Below are 22703 nucleotides of genomic sequence, written 5' to 3'. Positions count from 1 at the left end.
AGGTCAGGTGATATGTCTGCTTCATGCTTTGTCCTTCACAGCTGACCTGTCCAGCCCCATCCCAGCCCCACTGCTCTGAATCTCCTTCCCCAAGGCAGCATCATGGAGAGCAGAGGAGCCCCAGTAGTCAGGATACACATCCCTCAGCCAGAGGGGATCTCACTACTGCGCACTCTCTGCTGCCCAAAATACCTCTCCAGGCCATGACCCTGCTTTAGCAGGCAGCATTCTCTCCCCATCACCTCCAGCACAGGTCGACAGCTGCCTCTGCCAGGTCAGAGCCATCATGGAGGCTCCTCTTTCCCCTCTTTGGTAATGGGGGAGGCTCCTCAGCCCCGCGAGCCCGTGCCAAATCCCGCTCCAACAGCTGTATGTTCTCCAGCATGAGTCATCCCCACCCCGAGCTTTCAGCCTCTCCATAACAACATTCCTTCTCTCTGCTCTCAGATCCTGGCTGTGATCACTCCCTGCCTGGTCCTCCTTCCTCCATCCACATGGTCCCTCCTGCCCAGATTCAGTCCCCAGCCGAAGCAGCAGAGAGCAGAGAAGGCTTTGCCAGGATTACCAGAGATTCAAACAAGGATTCAGTTTCCCTCTGCCCCTAAAATCAAGAGGAGGTGCCCAGTTATCATGAGATCTAATTTTTCTCTCTTTAAAGAGAGACAATGATGTTGGTTCTTTTTCATACTGTTTTTTGTTGTTCTTCCCCATCCCAGATGTGTGTCCTGCACATGTCCTGCCCTGCCATGGGTTCTTCTCCAAAACCTCCTCCTTGAGCTGCCTCTTCTCTCCCTGCTGTCACTTTTGTCCCCAGTGGCTTCTTTTCTTCTCTTTACTCCTCTGGTCCAATGGAGAGAGATGGTCCCACAGGAGGAACCCACATCCCCATCCCAGCAGTTTCCATCTTGGGAAGGGTGGAAAATCCAGGCTGAGCTCTTCCTGCCCTGCACAGTCCAACTTTAACCCCAGGGAACCACAGGCAGCTTCCCTCTCCCCCAGCCCTGCCTCCAGTATCTCTTTCCACATTAACAGTTGACCCCTGGGGGAGACCAGCCCACTCAGTGCATCACTGGTGACCTGTGACTGGAAAACTACTGTGGAGACAGAGCCTGTGCAGGGAGGGACACTACTGGAGCATGGTGGTTTCTGCCAGCCCCATGCTATCAGACCCCTGCCCTGCCCATGCTGCCAAGCCCTGCTCCAAAAGCTGTCAGCACAGAGCTCCCACCACTTCCCTCTCTGGCTCTTTGGCCAGCACTGCCTGGCACAGGTACAGCCTCTGAATAGAAATCAAATTTTGCTCAAAAGCACTAATTTCTTCTGGATCATGGGGTACCCAGATGGGTTCCAGTGGTGGCAAAGGGAGACCTTGAATGTGTTGCTTGAGCAGCATGACAAGCCAAAGTCAAATCCCATTCTTCCCTGGGCAGTGGTGTTCCTTGCCTGGAAGGCTTGGATGAGTGAGGCATTGCTCCACTCCAGCAATGCAGCTGGCACCTTGAACCCACAGCCATAATCCCTTCCCTCAAGAAACTCCAAACATTCGCAGAAGTTGCTTTAATTGAGCCCAGCAAGGAGGCAAAGAACCGACCCTGTGCAGCATTCCCCCAGAACTGGGGATTAAATTCCCTCATCATCAACCGTCTGGATGTTGCTCCCTGCCAGAGACAGGTGAGGAACCTGGTGTCCTGCACCTCATTTTTAAGCTTTATCCTTAAAAATCTTTCCCAGGAAGTGCTCCCTGCCATAGAGACATTCAGCCAGATCCTGGGTCTGCTTCTGGACTGTGGGGTGTCAGTGGCAAAGTTACACAGGGAGTTGAGTTGTTTTGTGGCTTCCTAGGGAGAGCAGGGATCTGAGGAATGTGACCTTGGCACACTTTTAATTAAAGGCTGAGAAAGAGCCTCTGCCTTGCGGAACATCTGAGGCTCTGGGTGAGATGGGGTCCCCACAGCACTTACTGGGGTGCTGGGGTGGAAATGTGCTGGTGAAGGCTTGGATTGGCAGTTTTGGTGTGTCAGGATGTGCCCATGGTTACAGCTGTGCGATTCTGTTCATTGCCCTGTGGGGATGGGGATGTGGGCGCAGGGAGGAGGAAATGGGGGTGAGGGGATGGAGATGGGGGATGAGGATGCAGGAATAGGGGTGCTGTGCCATAATCCCTGGGGCTGACAGAGAGATCTGCTGTGTCCTTGGCAAGTTCAGAGGAGGGGAAACAAAGCCCTGCACTCTGAGCAGCTCCTTGCCGAGGGTCCTTGCACTATGCCTGTCTGGAGAAGAAAGTGCCTCTGGAATCTGCGTTAGCACCGTCTGGGGGACTGCAGCAAACACGTCCAACTGCCAGGATGGACATGGGATAATGCTTCATCCCAGCTGCTGAAATCCCTGTGCTGAAAGGGGGGAACCACTGCAGCAGCCCCAGTCCCAGTGCAGGCTGGCCTGGCTTGAAGAACTGGGATCTTCTGGTGCACTGCAGGCTGGCAGGCTGGGGGGCTTTGCTGGTGGGGTGGAGAAGGGTCTCTGAGCTCTGAGTATTTCATAGGACCAGAGAATCACGGAATAGTCTGGTTGGGAAGGGTCCTTAAAGACCATCCAGTTTCAGCCCTCCCCCTGCCGTGGGCAGGGACACCCTCCACTGGAGCATCCCCCGGCGAGGCAGGGCCCATCCTGCGGGAGGGCCTGGGGTCTCCGCTGGGCGAGGGGACCCGGGCGCGGGGCGGAGGAAGGATCCCAGCCCGGCCCCTTCCATCCCCCGCCGCCGCCGCCGGCCCCGCTCGGAGCCAGGAAAATCCCAAATCCCATCGATCCCGCACCGCGATCGCAACTTTCCCACGGCCGGGAAGCGGCCGCCGGCCCCGCGGAGCCCGGCCCGGTAGGGGCACAGGGGGGTCCCGTCCCGTCCCGTTCGCGTCCCCCCCCCCGCCCGAGCCCGCCGCGCTCCGCCCCCCGCGGGGCCGGGGCGGGACCCGGGGCCGGGCGGAACCCGCCGCCCCCCCTGCCCGCGCCCAGACGTCCCGGCGGCGGCGAGCGGGGAGCCGGGGGCTGGGATCCCGACAGCGCGCTGCCTCCTGCCGCTCCATGGCCCCGGCCGCGGCGGCGGACCCCAGCGCCCGCCGCCCCCGGGGCACCGGCCCCGGCCCCGGCGGGAGGCGCACGGCTCGGCGGCCGCCGGTGAGTGCGGGGACGGGGGGACGGCGGGGGGGACACGGGGCACCGGCTGTGCACATCCACATCCACCTCGGGCACACAGACCACGGGCGGGATGCGCCCCGGGCACTGAGCTTCCACGGGCACCCATGGACAGACACCGCGCACCCACAGGCAGGCACTGAGCACCCCTGGGCACCCATGGACAGACACTGAGCACCCACAGGCAGGCACTGAGCACCCCCGGGCACCCATGGACAGACACTGAGCACCCACAGGCAGGCACTGAGCACCCCCGGGCACCCATGGACAGACACTGAGCACCCACAGGCAGGCACTGAGCACCCCCGGGCACCCATGGACAGACACCGAGCACCCACAGGCAGGCACTGAGCAGTCCTGCACACCCATGGACAGACACTGAGCACCCACAGGCAGGCACTGAGCACCCCCGGGCACCCATGGACAGACACCGAGCACCCACAGGCACTGCGCACTGAGGGGCACCAGGCACCTATGGACATGGTGTACCCACAGATACAAATCTGCTCCCACAGACACCGAGCACACGCAGGGACACCCAGACACACACACAGACACACACCACACATACACACTCGCATGCACAACCAGCTGTGCACAGATGTGCACGCACACTCCTGTGCAAGCCCACACAGAGGCACACGCATCTTCACACAGCCAAAACCCAGGAGCTGAGCAGAACTGCCCAATGCCAGCAGTTTTTGCAATTCCCGAGGCTCCTGGCAGAGGATTGGGGTGAGGAGTAGCCCCGCAGGTCATCCCCACATAGGGTTTGATGTGGACACTCAAGAGAGAAGTGGGTGGAAATTATACCAGTAGATCCTGGAGTTTGGGATCTGGAGGGCCTGTGTACACAAGGGGCTGAGCTTTATGGCACGGAGGGGTCAGCGACCGCAGCCAGACCCATGGCTCTGTCTCACCTCTTGGTGGGTTTGGATCCTTGCTCATGAAATCAGCAAGATATATCTTTTGCAGGGTAAAGAGTAGGAGAGATAGGGGTTAAAAAGCTCGAAGTTAAGAGTGATACCAGCTGGGTTTGCAGTTGGGAACTTCATTGCTTGCAGGCCGGGTGTTATGTGGGCCTGTGGAGCGGGAGATGGGATCTGTGTGTCTGTACCCCCCTGGATAACATGGGCCGTGCCTGGGAGCAGGGAGGCAGCCTCTGGACTCCATCCTTCCATCCCGTCTCCTCCCTCCATGCTGGCAGGGATTTTTCAAAGAAGCAGCAGCAAAGGTGCCAGATTCAGAGTTTGGTCCTAATTCCCTGGAAATCTCAGCCTATGGATTTTTCTTTTACTCTCCTTCCTTTTCTCTTGCCTGCGAGGATTTGCAAGGTGCTTGCTCACAGCCTGCATCCTTGGATACCCTGCCACCCCACACCACTTCCAGAGGCAGGAATTCTCCCAGGAAGTCCCTCTGAGCCCCTCACTCCTCCCCCTCCTCCAAGCGAGCAAAGAGCTCTCTCCATTTAAATTTAGATGTCTGCATTATCTTGAATTTGGATTTATTAATTATTTGCATCTGGTTCCTATCAAAAAAGTTGGGCAATGCAGATGTCCTGATTTCAGCTTGAGGGAGAAACACCAAATGTGTGGATTTTCATTGTCTCCTTAAACAATGGCCTGTCAGACGCAGCCAGGAGTTACAATCCCGCTCCCATTGCAGGGGTCTGACATGTCAGAGTTAAGCAACATCCAAGTTGCCTGAGCTCCTCACCATGGGTGACTGCGGCTCATTTCCCAGCCATGGAGATTAGTCTAATTAGCAGAGCAAATCTGGGTAAGGCAAGCTCTGATAATTAGTAATCAGTGGGATGTTTCCACACACTTTCTTTTGCCTGAGGGTTAGAGAGGCGTTCAGAGCATGGCCCCATTTTTTAGGAGCAGGGAGGAGTTTGGGGAACTCAAGGTGAATGGAGCTGGAGCTACTGGTGGTACTGATGGCTCTCACTCCTCATGTCCCATTTGCCCATCAGGACCCTCTCGCCTGGGGTCAAGCACAGGGTGGAAAGCAAAAGGAGAGACCCATGTGTCCCCAAATCACCCCAGCACCATCTTTCCCTGGATCATATTCCAAGGAACAGTAGTGGCCTTGGTGGCTCCTGACTGCTGTCTGGGACATGTGACCTGATAAAGGGGAGCTGGCACGATGCTTCTCCACACCCCGGGCCAGGTGTGGGGATGATGCCCCTGTTGATAGGTGCTTGGTGGAGGTGGTTTTGTGTTAATCCCTCCTCCATCCCATCCTTCACCTAGGAAAACCGTGGTCTTTGTGCTGCAGAAAGGGGAATACGGGGCACTTCTGACCTTTGGGTTGTCAATCCCGGGATCTTCTGTGCTGCAGCAAAGGTGAAAATCTGTCACAACCCCAGCAAGACTCCCAGTCTAGGACCAGAAGGTGATTCCCGCTGGGAAGGGGATAATCCTTCCCATGCTGTGGTAATTAGCATTACTGAGTTCATGTGAAAGTTTCTATGAGGGAACTTAATTAATTATGGTTGATTAATGGGTGTCCCCAGCTAAAGCTGGAGCTGGAGCCACGGATTTTGTCACTGCATTTGGAACACTTGTGTCAGGTTCACACAGGGAGGTTTTATTCCTTGGGAATGAGCCCAGGGGAGGCTCTGGACTGGGAGCTGCCAGTGGATGCTGGGATGGTGACAGGGTTTGCTCCAGCTGGGAAACCCCCAGAAATGTCTGGCAGATTTTTTTCCTGCTCCCTCTCTCTCTGTGTAGCCAAGAGAGCCAAGGAGGGGATGTGTAGCCAAGGAGGGGAACTTGAAGTGAACTCGGAGAACTAGGGAAGGAGGAGGCACTGCACAGGTGGGGATATGAGGGCTCAGACCACCCTGAGTATCCAGCATGAGGGATGCACTGTGCACTGGGATCGCTGCTGCTCCCCTGCTGGCCTTGGCTTCAGTCTCCCGCAGCCAGGATGGGAGGTGGGATGGGGAAGGAGCTGGTGCCTGGGTACTGCTCCTGTGGTCGCCTCCTGCCCCGTGCTGGGGGCGGCGTTGGAAGTTGGGCTGAAAAGGAGTTATTTTTAAGCAACACATCTCAGTGCAGACTGTCATTCCCATTCTCCATACCTTCCCTGTGGGTGGGAGAGCCGGGGGGGATCCAGCAGCTTGACTCAGCCTCATTCCCAGAAGGTCTTGTCTGCCTGGGTCCCCTTTCTTTGTGGAGAGGGATTTGGGGAGCTCAGCCACCACGGGTTTGGATGTCATAGGCTCCGCAGGACTTGGATGAGGCAGAGGAGTCTGGGCTGTGCTTGCTGGTTTGGGGTCTCACCCATTACTGCAGCCTTTAGACACACTCTAGGTTTTGCTGGCTGATTTAGCAGTGAATTGCAAAACCAGTTTATTCCCAAAATCAGGAGAGCATCTTTAAAGTCATAGTACTTTAGGAAAAGAAAAAGAAAACAGAGGTATTTTCTGTTTGTTGGGCATTTCTTGGGTGTTCATTACAGCCAGGGCTGCTCCTGTGCCAGCTCCCAGGGTGATGCCCTGCACAGGACCCACAGGATCCTGCATCCAGGGTGGGATCCTGGGTGCTGAATGGGATGATGCCCTGCGGTTGGGCAGCGCAGCCTGGCATGGGGCATGGCAGCAATGGGAACACTCTCCCTAGGGGAGATGCTGGATTCTCTTCTGTGTGGTGGATTCTGTCCTGCAGCAAAGCCCTTTCCAGGTGTGAGCCAAGGAAAAGAAAAAGCTCCCGGAAGGATAACTGGCAAGAGGGATAAACCTGTGAGGAGAAGGCCCTCAGAGCTGCCTGCACTTGGCCCTTCTCCATATGGCATTTTTGCATCTCCAGCCCATCACTGAGCTGGGTGGCACCTCCTGTGGCACAGGACTGGAGTGGCACTTCCAGACACTGTTACAGCCTTTCTTCCCTCATCCAGAGGGAGATTTGGAGGCCATTTATGCTTTTTGATAGCTTTTGATGCTGGAAATTCAAGCTGGCAGTGTGGTCATGGTAGGGGCAGAGCATCCCAGGGACACCCAGGGGATTTGAGGATCTGCCTGCAGGAGGGACCTTTCTCAAATTCTGCTTTACCACCACTCAGCTCTGCCGCTGTCAGATGCATTGGGATTTAGTGTCAAATTTTAGGAGAATCAATCTGCGAAGGCGGCCAGAGAGGATTGAGGTGGGAGGGTGGAGCCAGCAATGTGCCTTCGTGATGGGAGGGATTAGAGAAATATTTGGGTTTATTTTAATGTCAGGCTTATTGTGGGGATTGGGAGCTTAACCTGGCAGCAGAGCAGTGCTCATCCCGCTCCAGAACGACATTAACAGTTCCATACTGTCATTCCTTCCCACCGGGAATGGAAACCTCAGAGCTCATCCTGGTGAGCCACAAATGCCTCCGGGCTGGACTGAGGTAGCCAGGAATGCCGAGGAGGCAGTGAGCCACTACCTGTCCCCAGCATGTGTCCGGGCTGTCCCAGCCCCGTTCCTGCGCTCCGGGCTGTGTCTGACGCCGCTGCTCCAATGTGGGATTCATCCATTCGCAGCAATGTCGGTGGCTGCAGGGCGCAGGAGGGAATGGCAGCGCTGGCTTTCGTATTTTTTTAATTTATTTTTTCTAAAAGGGTTATATAACCTTGGGGATTCTATTAATAAAAATAATGGTTTTGAACTCTGGGAACAACCAGCCCCAGCAATGAGCAGGGAAATGCTCCAAGTTCAGAACTCAGCAGTGGGCACATAAGGGACAGGCACTCTGGGCAGGAGTAGTGGCCAGGGCTACAGAGGGGATTCCCCACCTTCAACCAGATTGGTGGCATCTGCCTGTCCTTCCTGCCAGCACCTCTGTCCCTGTGCCCAGGGAAGAGGAGAGGAGGTGGGAAGGGGATTGTTTCAGCCTCAGTGTGGTCTGGACCCTGTGAATGTGGGGTGGGTGGGCACCCCTCATCTTCCTGTACCCCTTCCCAAGCAGCCTGAGATGAATTCCAGACTGTATCCAGAGCAAAACTGTGGCAAGAGCAGCCTGGTGCAGCACAGGTGAACATCACCTAGACCCAAAGCATTGTCCTGAATAGGATCCAGGGGATGTGTGGTCCTCACAGGCAGGATTTGGGAAGTGCTCATGGTCCTCACAGGCAGGACCCCAGCAAAAGCTTGTTGTCCCCACGGGAGGCTCTCTGTCCCCAGGGGTGGGACACCAGGGATGATCCTGGTCCTTGTGGAACTGGTCCTTGTGGAACTGGTCTTGATTCCACATGGGGAGGGGGGTGCTAGAGAGGTTAGAGGAATTGGAGTTAAAGAGGCATGGCTGAGGCTCCAGAATAAAACAGGAGTGTGTTCAGTGAGAGTTTGGGGTCATGAGCTGTGGGGGTTATGTTCCCTCCAGTCAATGTCCAAGAGCTTCCTCTTGCAATGTAGAGGGTTATTCTCTTCTTAATCTCTAAGTAGCCAGCAAGGCATTTAAAGGGTTTGCTATAAAAATTAAGAGAATTTGAAGCTAAGATGGCAATTAGAGAAAATTGAGACATAACCTTAATCAGGGCATTTGGAGGCAAAAAGCCCACAGTCTTTGGGATGTGTTCAAGTGTCCAGTAGTTTCCCTTTAATACCAAAATATTTAAAGCCTCATTTTTCAGGATGAACATTGCCTTGGGTTTATTGTGTTTCTCCTTTTGCCATGTGGGATTATCAACTTATTTTTCAGAAAGCCTTAACACCCCACTCAGCAGTGGCCTGGGGTTTGGTCTGGTTTGTTTGGGACTTTATTTTTTTTCCCTTTAATTCTCCCTTACTCGAATTGTCACAGCTTGACAGCCTTGTGCCAGGAACAAGCTGTCATCCTGGATCTCATATCTTTAATTCCTTCCCTCTGATGCTAATAACACCTTAAGATGATTAACTGGGAAAGAAAGTAGTATTTTTCTGCTGTTTGGATGCTGGTCACTGGCTCTCAGTACTTCATTGATCTAGGGGAGTGGAATTGGAGTGGTTATCCCTCTTCTCCTGCGGGGCTCTCCTTGGGTTTAGTTTCTGGATTTGATTTGCTGAATATCCATGATTGTGTTGTCCAAATGCTTTTCTTGACAGTTTAAGATGCAGTGGGGTGACAAGCCGCCTCCCACAGCATCCCTTGGCTGGGGGCCACCCTGTAGCTGCCCCTGCTCACATCCCCTTTGGGATGTTCCTTTGGGAATAGCCTGGGCAGCATTTCCATGCTGGCAGTGCCAGGAGACACAGGTGAATGCACGGACACCCCGTCCTGCCCCAGCCCCACTGCCAGCCATGGCTGGGCACACAGCACCACACTGTGAGGACACAGATTCCTGTCAGCATGAGCTTATTTATAGTTTTTTAAAGATGTTTTTGGTCTGGGACTTGTTCAAGGCCTGTTTTAGCTTCCCAGGGTTCCACTTATCCCAAGCACAATGGTGCCAGCCCAGCTGATGCTTCCTGCCAGGCTGGTCACCTGCTGTGTTGGGCAGCAGCTTCCACACCTTTTTGCTCATCTAGGAAATAAAGTTCTGGATAAAATGACATATCATGCGCTGTAAATCCCTAGATGTGGAGTTTTATGTTGGTGTGTGTGAGGATAGGATCCCGGGGATGCACTGAGCAGGTCAGAGGAAATAGGAGACAGAAGAAAATTGGGAAAAACACCTCTTTTAGCTTAAATTCTCTGTGGATTGGTGGGTCCTGCCATCTAATGAGTGGCTTGATGTTGGTTTAGGTTTTTAGGTCCTGCTTGGATCATCACTTACAGGGCTCTGGGTGGTGTGGCTGTGTCAGACCTTTCATTTGAGTTTCCACATGCCTCAGTTTCCCCAGCAGACGAATAAATAGCACCTTCCCTCACTGCTGTTGTGGCAGACTGGGAGCGGCACCTTCTGCAGGTATCGCAGGACTGGAGTGACCTAGGACAGGTCCCTTCGGCTGCGATGCTAGCGATGGCTCTGTGCTGGGTGTGGCACAGCAGGGTCCCCACTGTCCTCGCTTCCTGCGCAGCTCAGGGGTTTAGAGGGATGAGTTTGGGGGCTTTGGGAGCATGGTTGGAAGGGGTGCCTCAGCCCTTCACTCCTCAGTGGGGAGAGAGAAGTGACTTGAGGAAAGAGGGAAGCAATTGGGCAGAGCAAAGCTGCTTGTCTCTGCCTAGTGTAACCTGTGGGCTCGGTGTCCTTGTGATCCTGGCATCCCCATGCTCCCAGTGTCCCTGTGGAGCCTGTGCTCCAGCAGCCTGGGCACAGGGACCCCCAATGATGCCCGCTCACCTTTTTCTCCTCCCATTGTGCAGGAATTGTGGCTGAGCCAGAGACGATGACTGCAGAGAGCGCCGAATCCAACGGGCCTATGCGGGAACCAGAGCACGGAGGGCCCAAGGTGCCAGTGCCCCCCGTCCACCCGCAGCACCGGGGCCGCCGCCTGCGGCGCAAGCCCCCAACGGAGCCCCCGCTGAAAGGGCAGCTCCGCATGCGCTCACCCGCGGGGGCCTTCGTCATGGTGGGCATCTCAGTGGTCCTGGTGGGCATGACCATTGCCGTGGTGGGCTACTGGCCTCACCGGGGACATGGGGGCACCGGGGCCAGCGCGGGGAACACTAGTGTGGTGGGGGACATGAGGAGGGAGGTGGTGGCTGGGCGCCACATGCCCCACAGCGAGAAGCTGAAGCTGATCGGCCCTGTCATCATGGGCATTGGGCTCTTCATCTTCATCTGTGCCAACACAATGCTGTACGAGAACAGGGACATGGAGACCCGGCAGCTGATGCAGAAGGGGCTCTACAGCCTGGCAGTGGGGCTGCCCGGGGGGACCAGCCCCGAGGATGGGCACTGTCAGCACGGGGACAGCCAGCCCTTCCCCAAGGCCAATGCTGAGTGCATGGAGGGCTGTTACCAGGTGGACCTGTCCTGTCAGCCCTGCCCCAGCCCTGGCAGCAAGTGGTCTGACTGCTATGGCCCCAACCGGCTCCAGGCCATGGCTGAGTTCCTACAGCACCCGGCAGCTTCCCCCGCAACCTCTCTCCGCAGCCTCCGCTCCACCGAGGTCAACCTGAGCCTCCCGCGCCCGCGCCGCACTGGAGCCGAGTCCTTCCTGTCCTCGGCCATGGGGGCCTTGACATTGCCCATCATCAAACTCAACAACTGCTTGCTGGACAGGGCAGCACAGGGGACTGGTGGGAGGGCAGAGAGGGGCCCTGCTGAGCATCCTCCCAAAACATCACAGCTCTCCCGGGCTCCGCTCTCCATTGGTGACAGCACTGCACCCTGTAGCCAGGATGGTGATGGTGGTGGTGGCCACGTTGTCATCAGCATGGATGACAGCTGTCCTGGAATGGAGCCGCTTGTGGAGCTCAGCCCCGATGTGCACCTCCACACCCCAGGACACTCCAAATCCCTGGACCTTGGCCGGCCGGGAGTGCTGCTGGTGGCCCCCATCAAGGACCATAAGAACCGAAGCTGGCCCCGGCTGGACCATGTCAGCCTTGTGGGCTACGCCAAACTGGAAAGCACTGGCGAGTCCTCGGACCAGCTGCTGGAGCCCAGCGAGTCCCCAAGCCAGGGCCAGCCCCTGCCCAGCTCCTGGGTGGTGGGGATGGAGCAGGGCACACCGGTCTGATGTCCCCAGCACCTTTGGGGACTGTAACATCCCAGTCCCTCATCCTGGCCCACAGCACCCACCAGTGACCCCAAAACCCCACATCCAAGAGGGCTTTTGGGAGAGGCATTTTTAAGCCAATGCCAAGAGGAAGGTCCTGACCCTCTGCTCCTGGGTGAGGACTCGCCTAGGTGGGATGTCCTTCCAGGTGGATGCCCTTGCCCTTACAAGACCTTCTCCTGGTGGCTTTTCCAGAGGAGTCCTCACTTTGAGACCCCACACAAATTGTGGGATAGGGACATGGGGGCAGGTGAAGCCCCGCCAGCCCCCACAGCACTTTATCTCAGTAGGTTTGGGGTGGGGAGATGCTTTGGGGGGTGATGTCCCCTTGTCCAGCCTCAACCCACCAGAAAATTTGCTTGGCCAGAGCACGTAGGCCCAACAGGGCTATTAAATATTATCTGGATGCCATGTAGTCCTGCCTTGCCTCCTCCTCTTGCCTGTGGGATGCTTGGGAGGGGCAGCTCCTGTGGCAGTCTGTCCAGAGGGTCTGTGAGACCTTGTGCCCCCACCCAGACTCCACTGGAGAAGGGATGCTTCATAACCAGCTGCTCAACATTCAGAGGATGAGGTGATAAGTGCAAGGTTTGGGATTTTTATGGAGAGAAGGGATGTAAAAGGTGCCCAAGGAATTGCAGGCAGTGAGCAAGGTGCTGCTGCCCACCTGGGGTGCAGCAATTCTGAGAGTCTCTCAGTGGATCTAGGTTTGTTTGTGCTGGGTTTTGGTGGGATGGAGGATGCAGGTGGTGGGAGGAAGGATATGAAGGGGCAAAGAGGTGGGGGAGTGTCAGTGCTGGTTTTGCCAGAGTGCTGTTCTGTTATTTGGTGCCTGTTGGATGCAGAGCAGGAGCTTTATGGGATGAGGCCAAAGAGGCAGCCTCAGCACGGGGCTAGATTCCTGGAGAAAAGGGAGCTGGGGGTTCATCCCATCCCTTCTTACTCCCTCCAGCTCTCCTGGGCAGGAGGAGCCCCGGGATGCCAGGGCATGTGGAAGGATTGGAGCAATAGGACTGGGACAACTCTGCTCTCCAGGAACTCGGGAGGCTTCAAAATGGCTGTGGCAGCCTAGATGGGATCTTTGCCTTTTGCCTTCCCAAAACCAGGGCCTCTTGGGATGACTGAAATCTCTTTTATCTGTATGAAATGTTTGGGGGCAGAGGGTGGGGGGGTTATTCCTGTCCCTGCTTCTCCCTCTCTGGTCTGAAGTGAACACAGAGTGTCAGACCTTGCAAACTTTGGGAGCAACATCCTTCTCCAGATCAAAACATCCCAGTAAAATCATTTGGAAATTTCTTTTTCTACCCCAGCCCCCTCTTCTCCCAAAAAGCAGCCCCCCACAATGCTTTGATGGGGGGGATGGTGTTCTGCTTTACACGGAAAAGCTGTCTCTGTTTCCAGTTGCCAGCCCTCCCAGAGAGCTTGGGTACAACTTCCCCTGTGCAGGGACCAGAGATGGGACCCACAGCTGCAGTTTGGGCCCAGTTGCATCCCAGAGGATTCTCTGGGAGTGATAGCTGCTTAATCTCAACATTATTTAGGCACTGATTCAATGCAATAAACAGCAACAAGAAAAAGTCACCATTGGGGTCTGCCCTGGAGCAGCATCACAGAGGAAGTGCCAGAAGGTTGTTTTTGTCCAAAAATAACTTTTTACTTGGGCTTAACCATCTGCAGCCAGAGCTAATGCTGGGCCCTGGGCCATGCTTTGGGAACTGGCAGCAAGAAATTGGAGCCCAAAATGCCACAAGGAGCCACACGACAAGCTACTGGGGTGTTTTGTTTTAATTTTTCCCCTTCATTTTCTGGCTGAGGCTCAGTCTAACTGTTGGAAATGGCTGGACCACAGGGCAACCTGCGTGGACCATGTGCCTGCACCAGCATCATCCTCCTGCCCCATCCTCCTTCCCAGCTCAGCAGCATCCTCCAGGGGAGGCATTTCTGAGTCACACAGGGATTGTTTCAAAATGTAAACCAGTTTGATTAATCAATCTGGCAGGGTGAGAAACCCTGTGCCTTCTCCAGGGAAGAGCAGCATCTGTGTATCCCTCACCTTCAGCTCTGTCCGTGGACACTGTTCCCAGAGTATTTGTGGGATATTAGCAGTGCTGGTTTCAGTGGATGGATGCCATGTGTGCTGTCCTCAGTGTTCTGGGAGTGACCTGAGCAGGGTGAGGTTAGAAACAGAAAGTAAAAGTAAAAATGTACACTCTGGATGGATCCCTCCATTGACTGTTTGGCTGCAGGGTTGTGAAGTGGAACAATCCTGGAAGTCCCGGAGATGCCACATTGCACAGCCTGTGAAGGGCAGTGCTTGGAGGCACCTTCTGTCCTGCTCAGGAACAGACTAGATACGCTATGGACTAAATATCCAGCTGTTGTCACCCCCCAGGGTATCCCACCCCAGGAGGTGACCACTGCAGGAGGAGATTCCTACCAACAGAAGGGGTATTTCATCATAAACACCAGCAAGGAAAACTGGAGGATTGTTCCCAACACCAACATGTCCAGGCTGATGAGGACTGACCCTGGGGGTCCCTTGGACCAGAGGATGGAGGCTGGAGAGACCAAGGGAAATTGCAGTTATCCCCCACCACCAAGAGACCTCTCAGCTGGTGCATGGCTACAGGACAGCTTAGTTTGGGCCAAAATTTGATAAAATGGGGAAAATGGATTGAGGGAACAACTACCACAGGCTATGTGTGGGAGATGTGCCCTGGGGAGATGCAGACCCTGCTGGTGGCTGTGAGAGGGTCTCTCATGCCCGGGGACACCCCAGTAGTACCAGTGAGTCTCCAGATTTGCTGCTGGGGATACTTCTGTCCCCAGGGAGCACAACAACCACAGCTGGCGACAATCACTCACTCACTGATACTGCTCAGCCGTTGGCTGGTTTGCAGCTCTTTCTCCTCCTATTCCCGCAGTGGGGCTGGTCACAGCCATGAATCTGCTTGGCCAGAGTGCCCTTCCTAAGATTTAAGGTCTGTGGGAAGGTGAGGGCTCGGCTCCCAGCACACACTTGCAGTACAGCCAGCAGTGAGTGATCCTGGCCATAAATCTCCTGCCGAGGTGTCTGTCAGGAGGGTGATGCGTAAGGGACGGTGTGACCTGTGCTGGCTGAGTGTGGCTTTTGCCCTCCATGGCTGAAGAGCAGCGGTGTGATGGGTGCAGCTGTGCTCCCCGGGTCTGTCCCTTTTGGCAGGGGGCTGATTTCTATTTTAAGAAAGGGCAAGAGTGTAATACAAAATGCCTCTCTGCATTAGTGAGCCAGCATTGAGCCAAAGGCACCCATCCTAGTGCTTCCTGGTACCCAGGGGAGCTGGAACAGGGCTGGAGCTGGGGTGGGGTTGGGAGTAGTTGCTTAAATTTTTTTTTTTTTTTTTTTTTTCCTGTGGGTTTGGGGGTGTCCTGTATAGATTCTCTGGCACCCAAGGCTCTGCACATTAATCCTACTGTAGAAATGGGCTGAGCAATGTGGGATGGATTGCCCTGGGGCTGGTCCTGGGTCAAAAGCCAAAGTTCCCTCAGTGTTGTTAGCATCTGTGTGATGTGTCCTGACAGCTGAGCACTGGCATGGGGCTGGAGCCCAAATCTCTGGGGCTTAGGCTTGGAGCCCATCAGGGATCACTGCCCATGCTGGTGGCAAAAAGCGAAAGATGCCCATGAATCTGCAGGAGTCTGCACTGTTGCTTCCTTGGGTGGTTGGGGACAGAGCAGGGATGAATCCAAGGCCATTGACCCAGCTACTGCAGGACCTGAGGTGATTCCCCACCTGGTTTTGGCTATTCTTTTGTGCCTCAGTTTCCCCAGTAATGGAGCTCAGAGCTGAGCTCAGCATGTCCAACCTGGCCCATTGCCAACATAATTCCTCCCTTTCAATCTTGTTTATCTCAGACCCTGGGCTCTCCCAGGTGGAAGGGATGGAGTCACCCTGTTGCTGCCTGGCTCCCACAGCAATTCCCCCTGGAGCCCTGACGAACACGACTGGCTGCTGAGCCCCAAAACCAGGAGGAGCAGCCTAAAAATAGCCTGGGCTGGAATAAGCTGGTGACTTAATGGGAACTTTCTCCTCCTGATGTGACAGCTGCTTCTCCAGGTTGAGTTCTGGGATGGAGACATGAGGAAGGACCAGGGATGGGTGATGAATGAAAGCCACTTTTGTGGCTTCTTCCCAAAGGATGGGATCTCCAAGACAGTCATTGCCTTTGGTGTGGGGTCTGGGGGCTGGGGGCTGGGGTGCGTGTGGGGCCACCCAGGAGCACAGACTCAGTCTGCCAGGAACTGCTGCCTCCTGCGCAGCTGGGACGAGGGGTGGGGGTTTCATTTATTTGCATCTGGATTGTCATGGTATTTGTTTGCCTAACATTTTCCCTAGCTTGTAGCCAGGCAAAATGCCACAGGCAACATTACCACACCCCCTCCTGCTCTGGCTGTGAGGTGGATAAAGGCACCCTGGGTTTGGGACACTCACCCAGAGGGGCTTTGGGGAGCTTTAAGGAAAAGCCTTTCCAGTCTCCTGGGATGGCCCCAGACTGCTGAGCATCGAGGTGGGTGTTTGCTGTCCCTGCACTTGTACCCTGGAGAAATAAGCTGAGGACACTTTTCCCCTGGGCATTTTGGATGGGGTTCCAGTGTCACCTGTGCTGAGGTGTCCCTTCACTAGTGATGACAACACTCCTGCCCAGCAAAGCACAATGGTTTGGGTGGATAGGCAATATGGGACCGTATCCCTGGTGCCACTGACGTCCCTGCAGTGTCCAGGACAGGGATGTGCCAGAAGCCCTATGGGAACCATCAGCCCCATGTCCCCTGCCTGTGGGAGTCCCAAGGCTGATGATGGTTGTTTCTGCCAGGACACACTGGTGTAGTCCAGCACAATCCCATATTGTTGGAGCTGGTAGCTGTCGGACAGACTGGGCCCCACAGGAGCTTGACAGAGCTTGGAGCTGGTCCCCAGGTGATGCTTAACAGGGCCAAAAGTGGGAGCAGGTGATGATGTCTTGGCCATTGAGCAGGGGCTGACATCCCCAGTGCAGCTAAGCAAAGGGACAAAGCCATTTCTTGGTTGGTTGTCTGCAGCCGTGATGTTTTTGGGGCTGTGGTTCATACCCAGCCATGACTCCTCACACCAGTGCATTGTCTGAAGGTCCTGGGACCTCCCCAAGCCCCAGCTCCCTGGAACGGGGCTGTTTGCAGCATGACCCTGCTGGGCTGGGGAGGGCAGGAGCCTGGGAGATAACGGGACCTGGCTCTGCCACAGAGCTGTGAGTGAGTCATGTTGCTGTGACACTTACAGGAAAGCAGCTCCAGTGGTGGCAGGTTCCCAGCTCTCCAGGGTCAGGTTCTGAGGCTCCTTGGTAATTCTGGCTTTACAGGACACTGAGATTTAGTACTTGGAAGCAAACTGTCTGGGGTCAGGGTGGAAACTATGATGGCTGTGTCTGAAGCAACGGGAATTCAGAGCTTTTAGCAGGACATGCCACCCTTCTCTTTCTGCCTGTTAGGGAAACCAGGCCCTGGGCTGCCCCTGCCCCCAGGGAAGCTTTTCCCAGCCAATTTCCAGTCTCCAACTGCCCTAACTGGGCCATCTGGCTCTTGTTCTCTGTCAGGCCTGCAGCCAAGATGCCCTGTCAGTTTTTTGTGCCTTATTTCTGTCCCTCCTAAAGCTGCTGCAGCCAGAAAACAAATCAGATAGAACAAAAATATCGATGGATTTGACATTTCCCCCCACTCTAGCTGAGTCACACTTACTTAGGGTTGGGCAGTAGCTGCTGAGCACAGACCTCACCTGGTCTCACCACAAATTTCACAGCTCAAACGAAGGTTTTACATCAAGTGATGCTTCTTTGGGGCAAATTTGAACTCTGGGAATTGCTTCTGGCCTTTCTGGGGGCTTTGGTCCCATATGTGACCACAACGGGAACTGTTTAAAGGGTCTGAAGGCACCAAGAGCCCAGGGAAATGCTGGCCCAGGGCTGGGAGAGCTTTGGCACCATTGTAGCTACATTTGGGGGCTTTGGTTTAGGCTGGTAAAACCACGTCACCACAAAGCCAGGCTAAGGAGAGAGACCTGGAGGAAGATGAGAAGGAGGAAGAGAATTCAACACTAGGGAGAGAATTTTGTTTGAAGATTTATTGAAAAATGCAGTACAAGAAGCAATGCTGAACACTTAGGTCTGCCTAAACACTATGGCAACTTTCCCTTTGATTCACTATGAAAATCCAAAATAACAACTCCCATCACTAGTTGATCTAGAAAGTTTTGCCAACTTTAAAAGTTCCTATTTTTATAAAGAGTTGTAAATGCCTAACCCAGACAATTCACAATTGCCTTAAAAATTTTTTACAAAGCTCCTTCATCTTCTCAACTAAATCATTTTTTTTTGTTTTGCTTTTTACAAGTTTCATCTCTAAGGCTGGGACACTACCACCTCTTAAGGTAATTGTACAATTAGGAAAATCAGCAAACCACAGTTTATTAAAATCAGAAATCAGTCAGTCCTTTGCTAACACATCTCTGTTGGTCAGGGACTCCTATTGGGCAACTGGAGCTGCCATTCCAATTTAATGGAGAAGAACAAGAGCTCCTTGCCTTCCTTTCTATAAAAACATTCATTCATATATAAATAGCTTCCATATAATGCATATTATACAATCAAGACAGTCTCTGGGTGAATTTGTGGAGTGGGAAGAGCTGGGAACATTCATATAAATAGACCTTACTTAGCTGGTTTGTCCCTAGAGCTGACACAGCATGCTCAGAGCCAAGGTTTTAAATCCCACCAGAGGTAGAAGGGAAGTGGGCAGCCCCACCATGGCCTTGGCTGAGGGTGAGAGAAGCTTCTTCTGCTTTTAACTTCTTGGCTGAGGGTGAGAGAAGCTTCTTCTGCTTTTAACTTGTATCTTCTTCCCAGGCTCCTGGGCTCGGGCACTGTGTTGGCAGGAGTGGGGCTGGAAACCCCTGAGGTTAGACAGCAGGTGATGGCAAAGGGCATATGAGGCCATGACTTGTTTGAATTACTCCAGGAGAAGCAAGAACTCAGCAGGGAGAAGTGTGAAAATGGAAAACAGCCACCCAAAATCCAAGATTAAAAAAAATGGGGTTGTTCTAGTCTACAGGCCCTTTAACAAGGGACATCTGCAGCAACAGTGAGCACATCCTTTTGGGAAGGAACCACCTCTCCTGCCAGCAGGCTTCTCACCCAGAAATCCCCTGCTTGGGGTGTTTTGTCCCACTCATCGTGCTCAGGGCACATGACACCCCAAGGGAACACCCATGGACCACATTCCCCTAAACTCTCCTGACAGCCAAGTGCCTTTAAGTGCTATGGACAAACTTAATTTATTATGCTGGCTGTGCCTGGTAAAGCCCAGAACTCCTCTCAGCCACTGCTCCATGTGCCCCTTCACTCTTCAGGTGTCTGTTGCAAATGAGATGGAAGGACTGAGCGGCAAAGAACTCAATTTCCAGAAAAAGGACAGTGACTGAGGGTGCTCAGCATGATGGGTGTTTAAGGCAAGCATTACCCAACTAAGCTGAGGACAGCAGAGACACAGGGCTCTTCCACAGCCTGCGTGGCAGAATAAGGAAGGAAAGGGCTTTTCAGACATGGATAGGAAGACTTAATCTCTGCACTATAGCCCAGGACTCCCTAAATCCCCAGAGCAGGATGCCCTGAGGGAGGCAGAGTGTCCCAGGAGGGAAACCTGCACCAGAGCAGCCCAGAGGCAGCTGCTGGCACGGGAGGGCTGGAGGCTGAGCAGGACCCAGGGCCAGCAAGGCTCAAAGAGAGCCAAAATCCAGCAGCTCCAGCAGAGTCTCCAATCAATACTGACAGCTTAATTAAAATTGCACCTGAAGCTGAGAAGCTGCACCAGCCCCAATGTAGTTCCAGGGCTGGCTGCAGCTAAACAGTGGAGTCGTTGCAGCCTGAGCTAAATCCAGTGACTTCTGAAATACATTATTCAAATTTAAAACTGGAGAGTTTTTCTCTTTATTGCCATTTTTTTCCCATCCTCACCTAAGGAGCAGAGCACTCCTTGCCCTCAGCTACCACTGTGCCACACTATATATAAATATATATATATATATATATTTATACATGAAAAAAAAAATCACAGCCTCAAGTGGACTAAAGTGTTCACAAGTGTCTGGGCAGACTGTTTACAGAGCTTGGTTGGTTTTTTGCTTCTTGAATTTAAAAGGTGGAAGGACAAACCAGGCAAGAACATTCCCATGAAGCTTAGAGAGCAGAAATGGGAGCACATCCAGCCCCTGAAATCATGTTTTTGCATCACCCCCTCTGTGCTGGAAATGGCCCTGGGGGTCTGTAAGCTCAGCCTCAAGATTCAGACAATCACCTGATATTTCATTCCAGCAAGGGGGTCACGAAGCCAAATCCAGACCCACAGGCCAGTGTGGAAGAGGGAATGTCAACACTTCCCATGTGGTTTGGCTCTTTCACAATCAGCAACACCTGATAGCTCCTAAAATTCCTTGTTCAGCCTCTCCAAATACAGCTTGCAGGCCTAGGAAGAATTGTCTAAAGGAATTTAAATTAAATGCTAGTAGGATACACGCTCTGAGAAATGGGTAACGTGTTCAGCTTTAAATAGCACTGTGAGGGGAGGAAAAAAACCCAACCCATGACTTACAAAAAAAAACCAAAAAACCCCTCCGTAATTTAAAAATTATGAGCACAAACAAGTGAAAAACTATGACATTGAAAAGCTCAGTTCCTGTGAATGCTGCACAAGCCTACCTTAATAGCATCCCGAGTCCAAACACCTTAAACACACACTTCTAAGGGCTTTTTAATTTAATGGCATCTAGAAAACACAAACAGGTGGGGAGCACTCGGCAGAGACACACGGGAAGAAGGCGAGATGCTACCCTCTTAAAGCTCTAAAATTCACAGTATAAGATACTTGAAGCAAGTTCCAGTATTCCTTAAATCTAGTCAACTATTCAGATGTATGCACAGGCTACACCACAAAACCCTACTGTGATCACACATCAGGGCTGGAACCCAGTGGGGAGGGAGCTCAGAGCAGCCCAGGTGTTGCAGCGGGGCTGGAGCTCCCCAGAGCTACAAAAATAATCTAGAGGCAATTGGAAATGCTGCACAAAGTCTGACTCTTTAAACTGACTCTCCTGGAAGAAGGACCCATGGCTTTGTGAAGGCGCATACAGAGCCCACACCGGGAACATGCACGGAACAGCTCCGTTATCCCTGATGAGGCAGAGGGAATACAAGTTAAAACAGGGAGCCCTGGAGCCCTGTGAGGTGAGATTCTGTGTCTGAAGAGGCTTTGTGTGAGAGGGAATGCAAAACTGAAAACCTGTAAAAAATACTAGAAATATTTTAGAAGTTAGAAATATGGCATATTTCTGTCGCGATAGATATTAAAAAACCCAACAAAACAAAACCCTATATCCAGTAGGATCTAGTGGACTCTGGAAAAATCTCAAGTAAAATGTCAAAGCGCAACTCTTAATAAATGATATGAATGTCTCTGAGTGTCAAGTCTGAAATCCGAGGTCTTTGTGCTCCAGGTAGTTTCTTGGTAGTTTTGCTGGGTTTCTTTTTCCTGGTGTTGTCATGGGCAGGAACGTTTCCTAGCAAGAGAGGAAGACGGTAAGTTGCACCAAGAGCAGCATGCTGGAAAAGACAGGAATACGGCTCCCTGAAGTGGATGGAAATTGAAGTCAGATGAGTCACCACCAGAGGCAGGTGAAAGGTGCCTAATGGGGCTCCAGGAGAGTGACTTTGCACAAGCGTCTGGAGCAACAGGACAAGAATACCAGAGGGCAGGGTGAGATGGGATATTGGACAGGAATTTTTCTCTGGGGGGGTGGTGAGACCCTGGCACAGGATGCTCAGAGAAGCTGTGGCTGCCCCTGGATCCCTGGAAGTGTCCAAGGCCAGGCTGGACAGCGTATGGATCATCCTGGGACAGTAGAAGGTGTCCCTGCCCATGGCAGGGGTGGGACTGGATGAACTTTACAGTCCCATCCAACCCAAACCATTCCAGGATTCTGTGATCAGTGGCATGAGGCAGGATGGTGTTTAAAGCACTGAGGTACACCCAGAGCTCCTGGATTCCTTCAGCAGCTCCTTCCCAAACTTATAAAATTTGCAGAAAATGGGATTTCCAGGCAAGCTTGGGGGTTACTGGGCACTGATGTGGACAGGGGTCTATGTGCCACCTACAGCTGCTCCATGTGCTCCCAGCACATCATGGATATTTAGGAAGGCAAAGTAGCCTCATGGCAGGAGCTGTGTAGCTTTTAACCCATTTGGGCTCATTTCCACAGGATTAGTCTGTCTGTGACTGCCTCATCAGCCTCCATGGATCTAACAGGAAGAAGCATGAGCAGGACTCAGCAGAGAACAATGATCATTTTACTTCAACTCTGACCCTATTTACCCAAATCTCCTGTGCACTGAGATCAGTCACCCCCTGCCCCCACTCAAGGTGATGTCTCTACTCACACAGCCCAATTACTCCTCTGCAATCTCTGTCTCCTGGTGCACAACCACTTTGGTCACCGACATGTCTGGGTGCTGCTCCTTAGCAGCCTTGATCGCCTGTGCCAGGACCTGAGGGACAGCAGGGGAGAGCATAGGTTAGAGCACATCAGAGTGTCAGAGCATGGCACCCACCAGGGACACAAGAACCTTCTTCTAACTCCAGAGTGTAAAAAAGAAAAGTAGATGCACTTGATAGAATTATAGGAAAATTACAATTGTGAGTTGGGAGGGACCCACAGGGATCATCCAGTCCACTCCAGGCCCTGCCCAGACCCCCCAACAACCCCATCTTGGGCATCCCTGGCTCTGCTGTCCAAAGGCTCCTGGAGCTCTGGCAGCCTCCGGGCTGTGTCCATTCCCTGGG

General features: G+C 53.4%; 2 protein-coding genes across 36 annotated transcripts in view; one reads left to right on the top strand and one right to left on the bottom strand.

The window, feature by feature from the left end:
* The first annotated feature begins 2643 nt into the window (after positions 1-2643).
* TMEM200B (transmembrane protein 200B) lies at positions 2644-18265 on the top strand. The gene is made up of 2 exons (XM_071453337.1): positions 2644-3171; positions 10447-18265. Exon 2 carries the CDS (start codon positions 10470-10472, stop codon positions 11766-11768), a length of 1299 nt encoding a protein of 432 aa, XP_071309438.1. The 5' UTR covers positions 2644-3171; positions 10447-10469; the 3' UTR covers positions 11769-18265.
* The window catches only part of EPB41 (erythrocyte membrane protein band 4.1), a 95329-nt gene continuing 90548 nt past the window's right edge, over positions 17923-22703 (bottom strand). For 33 of the 35 annotated variants that reach the window (XM_071453318.1, XM_071453305.1, XM_071453306.1 and 30 more), the window contains 2 exons: positions 22301-22408; positions 17923-21423 (listed from right to left, as the gene is read on the bottom strand). In XM_071453318.1, coding sequence (XP_071309419.1) covers positions 22310-22408 — 99 coding nt within the window. In that variant the 3' untranslated portion in view covers positions 17923-21423; positions 22301-22309. Of the gene's footprint in view, positions 21467-22300; positions 22409-22703 lie in introns of all 35 variants that reach the window. The other 2 variants (XM_071453290.1, XM_071453293.1) reach the window with 2 other exon arrangements.

This window comes from Agelaius tricolor, unplaced genomic scaffold (genome assembly GCF_023055355.1).
Source record: "Agelaius tricolor isolate 1412-34295 unplaced genomic scaffold, bAgeTri1.0.p SCAF_36, whole genome shotgun sequence".
NCBI classification, from domain to species: Eukaryota; Metazoa; Chordata; class Aves; order Passeriformes; family Icteridae; genus Agelaius; species Agelaius tricolor.
This window is presented reverse-complemented; position numbering and strand designations above follow the sequence as displayed.